This window comes from Bombus huntii, chromosome 4 (genome assembly GCF_024542735.1).
Source record: "Bombus huntii isolate Logan2020A chromosome 4, iyBomHunt1.1, whole genome shotgun sequence".
Lineage (NCBI taxonomy): Eukaryota > Metazoa > Arthropoda > Insecta > Hymenoptera > Apidae > Bombus > Bombus huntii.
In genome coordinates, this window is record NC_066241.1 from 12,646,108 (window position 1) to 12,660,143 (window position 14,036).

At 33.8% G+C, this 14,036-nt stretch overlaps 1 protein-coding gene across 1 annotated transcript in view; it reads left to right on the plus strand.

Moving 5' to 3' along the window:
- Positions 1 to 14,036, plus strand: part of LOC126864953 (cell adhesion molecule Dscam2) — a 308,574-nt gene that overhangs the window by 282,241 nt on the left and 12,297 nt on the right. Inside the window, exons 8-16 of the mRNA XM_050616895.1 lie at positions 3,406 to 3,552; positions 4,074 to 4,214; positions 5,023 to 5,213; positions 8,053 to 8,293; positions 10,435 to 10,588; positions 10,654 to 10,805; positions 11,696 to 11,965; positions 12,897 to 13,042; positions 13,440 to 13,875. Of these exons, the coding sequence (XP_050472852.1) occupies positions 3,406 to 3,552; positions 4,074 to 4,214; positions 5,023 to 5,213; positions 8,053 to 8,293; positions 10,435 to 10,588; positions 10,654 to 10,805; positions 11,696 to 11,965; positions 12,897 to 13,042; positions 13,440 to 13,875 (1,878 nt within the window). The remainder of the gene's footprint in view (positions 1 to 3,405; positions 3,553 to 4,073; positions 4,215 to 5,022; positions 5,214 to 8,052; positions 8,294 to 10,434; positions 10,589 to 10,653; positions 10,806 to 11,695; positions 11,966 to 12,896; positions 13,043 to 13,439; positions 13,876 to 14,036) is intronic.

The window sequence follows — 14,036 nt, forward strand, 5'->3', positions numbered from 1 at the left end:
ATTCCATTGGAAATGGATTGGAAATATTTATTGGGTAGAGAAAGAAAAATGTTTTGTCATGAAGTTTAAAAAGTTTAAAAAGGAAACGTAGAACGTTGGGGAAGACTGTTGCGTAGATTTTGGAATTCCTATTTTTCTGGCTTTGGAAGATGTAACATTTCAGGTATTGTCAATAACAATAAAAGGTACGGGATTTTAAATATCGTTAATAATATAGACAGTATAGAGTTCTACATATTGTTAGTGATATAAAAATATCCTTAATAAAAAGATATTATAAATAACAATGAAAGCAAAGAATCTCAAATAACGTTTTCTTTGGCTATTGAGGATATAGAATTCCAGATACTGTTAATAATATAGAAGATCCAGAGCTTCAACTATTGTTAGCAATATAAAAAGCTCCTTGATAGAAAGATACCGAATAACAATAGAACCGAAGAATCTCAAAACTCGTGAAAACTCCAACGACACAAAAAGCTGGCAATCCAAACTACGAAATAGCTTCGACAAGTAAAAATGAAGACACTAAGTGAAAACAATCTGCACATCACGATCGTTATGAGGAGTAATTTCATTTTCGCTGAACCGGAGGATTCAAGGGTCACTCGAAATGTCCGAGCGTTTACGTTGGCGTGGAGGGCAGTTACACGCGAGCAGCTTAGTCGAAATCTGGTGGACGAGGCAAGGATCTTGAAAAGAAGCAGAAGAGAGCCGAGGTCCGGCAAATCGAGCGGCCATTGGCTCCGACTAAATTGAAAATTTCACGCCTGACGGTACGTCGGCGGCGGGATTTCATCGACAGATACCGAGGATTTTGCATAACCTCTCGCGCGGATTGGAATCGAGACGAAAATATCGAAGCTATCGCGTTATTTCCCCCGGATCCATGAAATCCACGCATAACCAGCTTTTGTTTTCGATCGAGCCGACTGCTTCCGGCCTCCTGAAGCCGCTTTCCATCGGAAACAGTCGCGCTCCAAAAGGAATATCGGCTTCGATCGCGTTACGAAGATGTGCAAAATAGAATTGCTTTGTTTTCTCGTACTGAATGCGATTGATCGATCGAAGATAAATTCTTTTAATAATTTCCTGGTTTATTTGTGATCTGTTATAAATAATGACAGGTAAATATGGTAACATAATGCATATAAATAATAGACATTGAGTCCATTGAGACATCTTCTGTTTGTAATGTGTGTATATACATGTTTTACTTTAGTTTGAATCTTTAATTTGCTTTCATAGTTTAATATAGATTGGAAGGTTGAAAGCTACGTAGAAAATTGTTTCATCTACTGGATATTATAATGAATTTAATGTATATATGACGTTGAATGTTTTATATATTTTTGCATATTTCGTGCATTCTGTGCACTTTTAACAATTTGTTATAATCGTTATTGTGTTTTATCTTCATTATATGGAGCATTATAAATTATGAAACATTGCATTGAATGTTAATGTGTTTTTATTCTTAATGAATTTTATATCAATTTAGTAATGTTTTACATTCATTGAATTGAATATGTAAAAATTTGTAAGCATTATATTTAATGTTGTTTAATTTCCATGGTAAACTGTTAATTATCTTTTACGATTCCTATATTCATTTGAATGATTTTCATGTTGAATGATTAATATTTTGAAACTGTACGTAACAGAAGTAAATTTGTAATTCGAATTAAAGTTCTTCCGATATGAAACGTAAACGATACACTTCTCGTTTGTCGATTAAACAATTTTCCAAGATTCTAATAATTTTTCGAACTGCAGAAGCTTCATAAAACTTGAATTTATTGAAAAATTTATTTAGAGAATCATCAGAATGAAGATACATGTTTCTATACCGTTAATAAAAATTATTTTCGATGGAAAAATAAATGAAATGTAAATAACGTACAGAGCATAATGATGTAAAGGTGTATTTTTTCCATCAAGCTCTCACGAAATATTAAAAACAAAAAAAAAAAAGAAACGAGATATTACACGCAAAATGAATTAATACATGAAGATGGTTCTCAAAATAATCCAACAAAACGTATTTATCACGCGATTCTTCATTTATCAAATTTTATTACACACAAATATATCATGAACGATACCAAGAGATTGATGATACTTTCCAGCAATTTTAATATTTATATTCATTACTTACTTCCATAATATTATTTCACATTTATATCCGCTAGCTAATAAATCATCAAAGGCGTTGGTCCCCATTATATAAATTATTACTCGGTGAAGAATTGAGGATAACGAACATTAACGGTCAATTCTACAGGACACTCGATGAAATTTCAAGTTGAGCTTCGTTTCAAATAATCTACGTACACTTTTTATTTATCGGGTAGACATTCAACTCGTGTATCTAATTTATTGATAACGATTAAATTAAGAGATAAATTCCATTGTAAACTGTCCATAAGTGCTGGAATATCTGTATTCTTTCGTTAAATAAATTATTTCGCCGTGCTACATTCGCGGATATAAATAGCAGTAAGTAATTTCACGAGTCGAAAGAACATTTTGTTTTTCGCGATTTTTAATGTACGACCTCGTAATATATGACGTGTTTCCGGATATACGCCGCCGTTGCAACGGAAGTTAAATAAAAAGCTGCGCAAAACGAGGACGCGCGAGCGAAACGTTGAAAAATGATATTTCTCGCGGGCTTTGGGCAAAAACGCGTGAAATCGAACAACGAATTAAATGATACGATGCACGATATATATCGATGGTCTGAACCGTGGAAAAGTTGTACAGCTTGTAAAGCTATTTCAAAGGGATTATTTGAAACGTGGCGTTCGCAGGCCGCGTCAAATACTGGAGATTAACGTCGGCCGCTGACGTATTGCGTTACTTTAACGATGTAATTCACCAGTCTCATCCGTAAACGCCATAAATCACGCTGGACTTGTAATTAAAACATTTACTGGTGACAAGAAATAGTCTAAATGAAAGCTCAAGGAAAACTGGTATTGTAGCGGAATAAAAACTGCAACGTTGTTTAATTGATTGATTATAATACTTTTATGAGGTGTACATCTAATCGTCGATAATAAATTGAGCCTCTGAGAAATCAATTTGATCACGCTAGACTTGTAACTAAAACATTTATTGACACCAAGATTCAGTCTAGATGAAGACTTAAGTGAAATTGGTACTATGGTACTTAGAAAAAAACTGCAGTATCGTTCAACAAATAGATTATATTACTTTTAAAAGATATCATTTAAAAGTTGATAATAATTTGAACTTCTCAGACGCGAAACTGATAAGCTTTTTACGCGATTGTCAATTTCATAATATCGTAAATTGGACTAAATTCAATGTTTCCCTTTTTTAATCAATTCCTTTGTCAATTTTAGGATTTTTCTTAGTGAGAAATTGATTTGATCGCAGGTGGAAGGTTCGTGGTCACGTCTCAGGGGGACCTGCATATCCGAGCCGCCAGACCGGAAGACGGCAGAGCCACCTATTCGTGCTTAACTTTTCACGCGTTGACCGGTGAAAGAAGAAGAAGCGAGCCTGCAACGTTAACAGTCGCTGGTATGTTACTTGTATTTTTACATAAACCATATTTTTCTCTTACTGCTGAACATTTCTCTGCTTAAGCATTCTATCCCCATATTACCAAGATTCTCTTGCTAGAAAGCAAATTTAGATACAATGTAACTATTACTAAAACACTGTCTAATTTTTATATCCCTATGAAATTAATTCATTATTACCCTTCAAGTATCATATCATTTATAATGATAGCAATGTTACGATTTAATTTATACTTTCACATTCACTTAACATTTCATACTACCAATTACATACGAAACTTAAATTTGAATGAAATTTTAATTGAAGTATTAAATAACAATATCGATTGCAACATTGTTTAATTATTATTTCATTCATAATTGCGTCAATATTAAAATTTCACTTGGACTCCTATATTTACTCACATTCCGTATTATACAATATAAATTATATTATAGAAATATTAATGTAAGTTCAATTTTCATCGAACTATCAAAGAGAATGAATATTTAATAGAATATATATCGTTTAATTTTTAGAACCAACAGGATCTATGCCACCACGGTTGATGCAGAGATCTCAGATCGCCATCTCTGCTGAAAGCGGCTCGGACGTTCATCTAACTTGCTCAGCCCAGGGGACTCCACCCCCGCAATTTACCTGGTATCGCGATGTTAACGGTTGGTTTAATTACGGGATTGTTTACTGTGTAATCTAAATGCACTATGGCATCATATAATCCAACGTGATCAAACCATATCAGATCATAAGCATAATATCGTTTAAATAATTATAATTCCTACGATTGCTTTTAAAAAATAGATCTCACGTGAATTTGGTTACAATGGTTACTTTATAAAATTTACACAAAAACATTTGTTTGCAAGCTTGTGCACGATTAAATATTTGCCATTAATGTGCTATTAATGCTGTCCTCAAATGATACAATATCATAGCCACGAGATTTATAATATGATCAATTTTGAAAAGAATTATACACACAATTAAGAATTTTCACTGCCATTTTCTATATATCGTGCATTTTACTGTAAGAAATGGATGTTTAAGTAATTCCACAAATTTAAATAAATAGTGTAATAAAAAGTAAGATTATTTCGTCATATTGATGGTAACAACAAAATTTGGAATTTTTACGTACTGATTGATCGGTCATAAATGTTAATCTTTAACTTCTATAATATCCAATTCTTTATTAACTTATATACTTCATAGTTATGCTGAATTATAAAGTTAGAATAATAATTGTAATAAATGAAAATGATAAACCTTCGTGAAATCAAAACTACAATACATACATCATCTATATTAAATTTTACGCCAATCAGTTCAATTTAACAACTTTATTCCCTTCCATTCTTCGTCTTGAACGAAAGTATGCATGAAAATGACGAGGTACGATAACATGTAATATCCCGCGTTAGCGAGAGTAGTATCGAGCAGCAAGCAACGAATATCCTGTTGTTGCAGGTCATTCGATACCGGTGGAGTCATTTGGTCGAATTCAACTGTGGGGCGATTTAATGCAAATTCGCCGCGTGGACGCTCAGGACGCAGGAAGGTACATTTGTCGAGCCAGCAATCAGGTCGGCGAGCAACGAGCGGAAACACACCTGTCGGTTACTTCAAAACTTAACGCACGAATACAACCCCGAGTTCAGGTAGGATTTGGATTTATCACCTTCATTTCTGTATAACTTTACTTGACTTAAAAATTGCATATTTTCATACAGGTACAGTGATGTGAAAAAATCTTCGTAATTTCTCCTTATGTTATGATAAATAAAGAAATATACATAGTACGTATATCATAGATTGTGATCTTTTCAACAATAACATATCTGCGATAGATTATAGTGTTTTGCCTTTTCCTCGATGAGAGATTATTAATTATACTTTTTTTTCGTTTTTCGTCATGTTATCAAGGGTAATTCATATTTTCTCAATAATAACAATAAGAATGATTTATTTTATACTTCCATTATATAATAAAGAATTAGCCTGCATCAAAAGTCGAATAGAACTGATCGTGAGCTACTCGCTAATATGACGTCAAGTCATTTCCAAAAAGCTTTTCACACTTTGTTAGTGAACAATTATGCTACTTATACTTTTCTTGAAGCTATTGAGGAATTTATTGAGGACTTTTTATGATGTCCTATTGAGGACTTTTTATGATGAGATATGTTTAATACTTAAGAATTGACATAATTGTACATGAAAAGGCACTCTATATGTTTAAATGTTTTTCATTTCTTTATTTGTTGTAATATAAAGAGAAGTTCGGGAATCTGTTTCATGTCACTGTTCATATATGTTTATCTATACTATTTTTAATTTTATAGATTTTTTATTTGTTGATCATGTTTTAATTTTCTTTCCTCTATTCTAACTCTATCTTTTATGTACTATATCTTTCATTCTACTTGTAAGCCTATATTCTTCTTACGTCCTCTATGTTTTTTATTTTATCACTTCCACTTTCTTATTATATTATAATTCTATTCCAGTAATCATTTTTTTACTATATTAATTCTACATGTTTTTCCATAGCTTACAGACCTCTTAAATCTGCTCGTATTTTATTCTGTACTTTTTATCAGTACCCTCGATAACATCATGTTGATCATTTGTAAAGTCTTTTACTCCTGCTAAAAGTGAAATTATAATACCATTATGAACACAGGCATATGAGTATCTTTTTTATAACTTATAAATTTTTAAATATGAATTTTTAAATATGAATTCTAGATCACGATTTTAAAAAATTTGAATCTTGAGCTTTAATTGTAACAGCGAACATAAGGGTGGACCATAATCATGACTTCACAAATCACAAGCCATAGGTACTGGTGTCGATTTCTATGAATTCATAAATCACACAAATTGGCAAGGATTCATTAAAGCCATCGAAGTCGACTATGGTAACTCCCAGGCTACAAAATTCAATTGCGACCATTTCTGAGTCATATCCAATTACAATTGACCCCAGTGTTCCACAATAGTGAAGTACTTATCATAAGTGGCAGCTATGACACTAAAACAGTTACTGTTAACTTTTACGACTATCGCGCCAGAATCGCGGAAATAAGATTCCAGATAACATATTCCTCTTATCACTCAAAGTATATGCATGAATTATATACATGCGTATGCAATTAGCAAACTGCAAGTAAAATGTGAAATTCCTCTGATTTTTATTACCAGGATAAATTCACGATCCTGTTAATCTCAAATCTCAAATTGTTAATTGTGTAAAAATGTATATATGCATGTACATGTACATATACATTTGCGTCATTTCTATTTCAATTCATATGTATTACGTCCCAACTGAATCAAGTACAAAGTACTTGAATTGTAAGCAATTTGATATGTGAAAATATTTTCGTTCTCAAAATAACGAAAAAGCAGAGGCTCGTGAAAAATGACTGTCTGAAGACAATTTTTCTTTCGTATGATTAATTGTAGAGGATGACTACCTAAGGATACCTACAGATAAATTGATGAATAAAACTATCAGACGTCTTGCAACAGATCGCTAGAAAGATAGCATAATAACATTTGAAGATGGTACTGCTTGAATTCTCACATATATTTTTTAATAATGTTACTATATGTAGAAAATGTTACTGTCAGTTCACGCGTCTTATACTTTTCATTTTTTTAAGTAATCGTATTCTGCTTACATTAATAAAGGTAAGAAATGAAAATTTAGGAAGCAACTCCTTTGAAGATTTGTTCTCCAATTTTATTCCTTTAGATTTAAGCATTAGATTCAACTAGAATCAAACATACTGTAAACTCTTATAATCCCAGTTACAGTACCACGCCAAAATAATTTACTTATAATTCTCAATGAGAATTGATTGTAAAAAGTCTACCAAATAAAAAAAAAATTATTCCTATTATTTCAAACAGTAGTATTCTACTTACACTACCGAAGATAATAGACGATTATCTTAAAGGGAGAAATTCTATAAAATTACATATAGGTCATTAAAACTGTCATCACATATAACGATTTCCTAACAAGCTTCAAATCAGAGATTCAAGAAAGAGTTTAAGAAGAACACGTACAATCCAACATTATATTACTTCATAAAATCACTGTACCCAGGAAATCTAACGTCGTAACAAAGAATCCCAAAGAGCTTCCTAACACGGAAACTCTCACAAACATCTCAACACTTACCGCGTAAGTTCAAAATCGAATCTCCACTCCATCCATTTTCCACGAAAGACTTTCCTTTCCAATAATCTCCAACATTGCAACAAACCTCTATACTCTTTCGTGAGATCGACTAAATCTTACAAACTAAAAAAAAAAAAAAAGAATAAAGAAAAAATGCGAGCACCATGAAACGGTTGGGCGATCAACGAAGCGGATGAACAGTGCAGTGTTTGCGTCAAAGAGGGAAGGATCGTGCAGCTGCGTAAATCGCGGCACGGGCATTAACTTTCGAGCACGAATCGTTAACCGTTTCCCGGTATTTACAGATCATCAATTCCGGGGAGTCAGCCACTATGAATTGCACGGTGGAGGGTTATCCGGTCGAAAGCGTCGAGTGGTTGCACGACGGTGTGCCGGTATTGACCGCGCAGGACACGAGAATCAGATTGCTGGCTCCTCTGGTGCTTGTGATAGGCTCGGTCGGCCGAAAGGACAAGGGGATGTATCAGTGCCTGGTCAGAAGCGACAAGGAGAACGCGCAGGCTACCGCCGAATTGAAGCTTGGAGGTACATTCGACTAAATCTGATAAAGACGACATACGTATTTGTGATTCGTTGGGTTTCAATCGCGTTATTAGCACGTTGCGCTTCGTTCTGACGTTTCGTGAACATTCTAGCTCATTTTTGCTCGAAGCAGATCTAAAACTGAAGGTTTCGCGCCACCATTTTTAAATCTTCATTTTTAGGTCAGGTTCAACACGACTGAAAGATGAATTATAGATATCATCATCTAGTCATCGTGAAAGTTCAAAATCTAAAAATCTGACAGAGGTTTCAGAATTAGTCATGACAACTTGAATGGTTATATTCTTTCGTTGAACTAATTAATTAAGAACTAATTAATATGGAGAGATACATCTGATAAAGTCTTGTTTAGATTGGGCAAGTTGCTTGAATTCAAGCTTTTAAATAAAGAATTTCCTTTGCTTGTACCACTTTCCTCAAGAACTCGTTAATTGAATGGAAACATCGAATAAGGGCTTATAGCACATGTGGATTGTTTTAGTACACGTAAATGGCAGATATCTATTCAAAGGGTGATGTAATGTTTGAAACTTGTGAAACAATTGAGCTTAAAAACAGCTTTCTCCAAAAATGTATTAAATCTATGAGATAAATAGGTGGTGATAGATACTGAAGAAAAACTAGAGTATAATTAACAGTATATTTATTGACAATATTCTAGATGTACACTTTACGTAGAGCTCGCAATTGCACTTAGCGGTTCGCGGTTACAAATTCGACTTCTAGACGATGCGTTACGATAGCGATTCAGCAGAGTGCGCGGAGCGAGTTCGGATGATGATCGCTCAAGATGCGTCGAGGAACTCTGGCCAACTATCAACTACCAACTGACTTTCCGTCACGATGATGCTGTGGAGGAAAACTATGATGGAGTGTGTCTAAGGATACGAGATCATCGTCGGATTCGTCGAGGAAAACCTTCGTTAGGAAAATGAGGGAAATGGACGTTGCTGTTAATTGGTTAATCTCTAGGTTGATGGTTGAGGAAGAATGCTAACCGCCCTCGAGAGAAAATTGCTAGCGGAAAGCATCGTACGTGAGAACAAGCAGATTTCCCGTATCTTTTCGTAGTAGGTAATAAATTTAGGGAATGCTAAGACAAAGGCTATTTGTTCGTTTGAAGAGCCTTAGCTAGAGAAATCCTAAGATTTATCGCGGGTCCTTGGGCTAGTTAAAAATATGCTATGAGGATGTTTCGATATCTGGCAATCGTCTTGTCCAAAGGATAGGGTTTTTGTGTAGCAAGCCACGGGACAGAAACCGTTGGACAGTTTGCTATCGAGTGCCTCTACATGTACTTTACTCTCTTATTCGAGGTATCCGTTCAATTATTATTGGAATCTTGAAAGCTTCATCCCCATTATGACATACAAAATTGAAAGGCTCAGAAACAAGAATCTGAACATGGTAAAATCAATATTATGAAATCAAATAATGATAATTATGAGTCATCAACAATAATGAAATCAAATAACCCATATTTTTTAGAAATTCATATAAACAAAATCAGAAATAAAGGTACAAAACGATACATTCTATATTTGTCAAAAAAATATTATTCCTTAGCACGTGTTAGCATATGATACAGCAAATGTTTTATTTATAGAAGTTCATAATAACAAATGTCTCATTTGCGAAATAATTTACAAATGATTTATGATATATTTATTGTATTTTTTATTATAAGAAGAACGTATTTTCCAATAGACTGGTTACTCAGTTAAAGCCCTCAATTACCAATCCTTAATGATCTAAAATTAAGCTTTTAATTTCTCAAGAAAGATGTGTCCTTCCAAATTTCTACTAGGTACATTTTATTTCTCGTTCCTGTTCTACAATGTTTTCTGATGACTTATTTAATAGTAAGTAGCATAATTAATATGTAGTTTAGAAGTTTTCTGCAAAATAATCGTACGCTTAAAATAAAACTATGGCTTGATACCTTTAATAGCTACATAATGTAAGAAGAGTTGTTCTATGAATTGGTCATTATTTTTGCAACCTACATCACAAAATTACGTGCTCTGTACCGTGTCTAACTAATTTTTTGTCATTTTTAGGATTGACAGAATTCCACGTAACTTGGCCCAATTAACTATTTAACGCTCGATCTATTCTGTCAGATACCGTACCAGAGTTGCAATACACGTTCATCGAGCAAGCACTGCGGCCAGGTCCTCCAGTGTCCTTGAGATGTTCTGCTACCGGATCTCCTCCACCATCGTTCACTTGGTTGCTGGATGGAGAGCCTCTAAGCGAGATCGCCTCTGGACACAGGTGCGTATCTAGATCTCTCATCGATCAATATTCAGCTTCTTAACCGAGCACAATGCCCGATACAGGTACGCGATAGGACAGTATGTCGATCAGTCCGGAGACGTGATCAGTCATTTGAACATATCGTCGGCTGGTGCTGAAGATGGTGGTCTCTACGCTTGTGTCGCTGCCAATACCTTGGCTACAGTCGAGCACAAAGCTAGACTAAACATTTATGGTAATTCGATTTATCCTTTGACTTGTTACATTGACTAATGCCGTGACACGGATTATATTGTTCGAATTTGGTCAAGGGGGTTGTATTTGCCATAAGGTTTCATCTTTGTCGTGGCTTTAGATTTATGATAATTGGAATCATCTTTCGGCTTATGATATCAAGCGAGAGAGATTGTATCGTTTCAATTCGAAGTATGCAGGTTGCATCTGTAATAAAGTTTAATCTTTAGTCCAACAGATTGGATAAGCAATTTTGCGAATTTGATAGGTGAATTATTAGTCAGAAAGGTGTAGTCGTAATTTTGAACTTGGTAATTTACTTGACAAGGGTTACGTCGTCTTTAATGCATTGTCTGATCTAACCGAAGCTAATTCGATTTCATTGATCTTTAATTTCACGCTAGAGAAGACCTGTGATAGGGAAACTGGTGGTTTTAAGATAGTGAAATTAGCAAATTAATATAAGAATTTTATTTAACATAGATTAATTTGGAAACGTTGAATAAAAATTCGTAATATAGTTAGAATACAAGAATGTTAATAACATTAATATTAATATTCTCCTCACACGAATATTACTATTTTTTAATTTTCCAATTAATTCTTTTGTTATAATTCCATAAATAGTAATATTAATATTCTTAATATTCTAAAAATATTAAATACATAATAAATAAATATAAAATCAAAGAAATAACAAATAATAAATAAAATTAATTATTGGCACTGAGAATACTTAAACAATTATGTGATAATATTAGAACATAACATTGGTGGTAAATCTCGAAGAACATTGATCGCTCCTAATTACGTTGGGGGTACCTATAATAATTCGACTAGTGGCCAGGTGAAATGTGTCGGAAGCCACTTCACGTCGATTAATAATTTCAGGACCGCCATACATCCGATCGATAGGACCAGTTCGTGCGATAGCCGGTGTCGATACCACCATAGCTTGCCCTTATTCCGGCTATCCTATCACGTCAGTCGAGTGGTCTCGTGGAGGAGTTGCACTGCCTCTTGACATAAGGCACCGTGTAGACAGCGAAGGCCATCTTACCATCGCCAATGTGGATCCAAACGATGCTGGCATTTATACTTGCATGGTTAAAGCAAGATCCGGTGAAACGGCGAGCAGAGACATCCGGTTAACAGTCAGTAGTGAGTATTTTGGGGATAAAAATAGAGCAATTCTTTTACGTTTAAATATTTTTTAACTACAGAATATTGATTTTCATCGAATATTGATTTTTAATTTTTACTTGTTATAGAGTGTTCACATTTCTTCAACTATAAAATACTAAATTATTATTATACAATAATATACATTAATATACAATTAATATACATTAATATACAAAAATATTAATATTAATATTAATTTATCGGATGGAATATTAAGATATAGAAAATTGAAGTACTCATGATTACAGGGTTAAAGTAATTATTAGCGTATTAAGAAGTTTAAAATGCGAGATGACTTTTCTTAGATTTGATAGTTTATAGGAACTTGAAGTACTAATGAAAAATGGAGCATAATATTATACATATTATAAAAGGCGAATATTTGCTATAATTATCTATTTTTCCCGGTAAGATCGTATTTCAGTAGAAGCAAAAACCGTAAGTACCACTATGCACATACATACATTCGTTTTAACGAGAAACGAGTTTTTGTTTCTGTTTCTTTACGGTCGGGTCGCTTACGTCCACGAAGAAGTCACGAGACTAGGCGAAAGAAGTAAATTGCACGCCGGAAAGAATTCCTCTAGCGTTACTTCTCAACTTTTTCTCATTTATCGTGACGTTTGAGAAAGTAAACTAAAAGATATACACGCGGACGGAAACTAATAAGTGTTAACCACAATAATTATTTTTACTTTCTTCTCTTTTATGTCAATTTTTACTCCGCAAATGACTGCAAATAACAACATAAAAATTATATTAAAAAGGTATAAAATTACCGCAATGATTGGCGTGATTTATGTGTATAGTATATAATATATTTACATATATTTGAAATAATGATTGAATGAATAAAGGCAAGGAAATTTAAAGAAATGGTAAGAGCAAAAAATGTCACTCGTTTCAGGTCCACCTGTAATGAGTCCTTTCAATTTCCCTTCAAACCTCCAAGAAGGAAGTCGCGCCCAAGTCACCTGCACCGTCACTTCCGGTGATCTTCCAATTTACTTCTCCTGGCTAAAGGATGGCGAACCGTTACCTTCCTCTCTACGTGTACGTCTTTGTCTCTCTAAGAAAACTAATTTATGTGAGCCAGCTTACAAAATTTTTTTTCTTTCTACCTATTTGCACAAGCGTAACAATTTACAAATAAATTAAAATTGTATCGGCTCAAAGTAATTTGAAAATTATACTCTATTGTTTGAGAAAGAAATAATTAACAAATTAAAATTCTAGGCTTATAAAAAGAAATCCCTTACTTTCTTTTATAGTTTCATATTCTGTACAATTATACTGTAAAATATAAAGTGCAATAAATATAAACAACCAGTATAACGTACCTACCTAATACCATTTATGATCCCATAAAAACTTCAAAAAATTAGAAAATAAGCCATTAAATGCTATTAAATTAAAAAAAAAACTCCATTCACAAATATTTGCATTTCAGATCGAGGAGAGGGTAGCTGAATTCTTCAGTCTACTCGTCTTTAAGGAACTTTCTTCGCGGCACAGTGGCAAATATACCTGCGTGGCGACTAACAGTGCAGCCAAAGTCAACCACACAGCGGAACTTTTGGTAAAAGTACCTCCACAATGGATTTTCGAGCCGCAAGACGTGGCCACCCTCCTGGGAAATCCATTGAACGTCCATTGTGAGGCCAAGGGATTTCCTCCGCCACGTGTCACGTGGTTGCGTGCCAGGGAAAGAACTTCCAACGACTATCAACCTCTTGTTGATGGTTCTGATGGAAGATTAACTATTCTACCGAATGGATCTCTGTGGACAGCATCTGCTGGACCACAGGATGAAGGACATTATCTGTGTCGAGCAAATAATGGTATTGGATCTGGTCTGAGTAAAGTGATCTATGTATCTGTTCATGGTAAGTCAAGTTTAACAAGGTGAACTTTGAATTTTATCTGATGGGAACATTATCTTTATTTAATTCATATTTTGTGTTAAGCAAAATTTGAAATTATCTATTCTGCATTTATGTCTTGAGTGTTAAAGGACAAAATTTATACTTAATTTCTATTATATTAT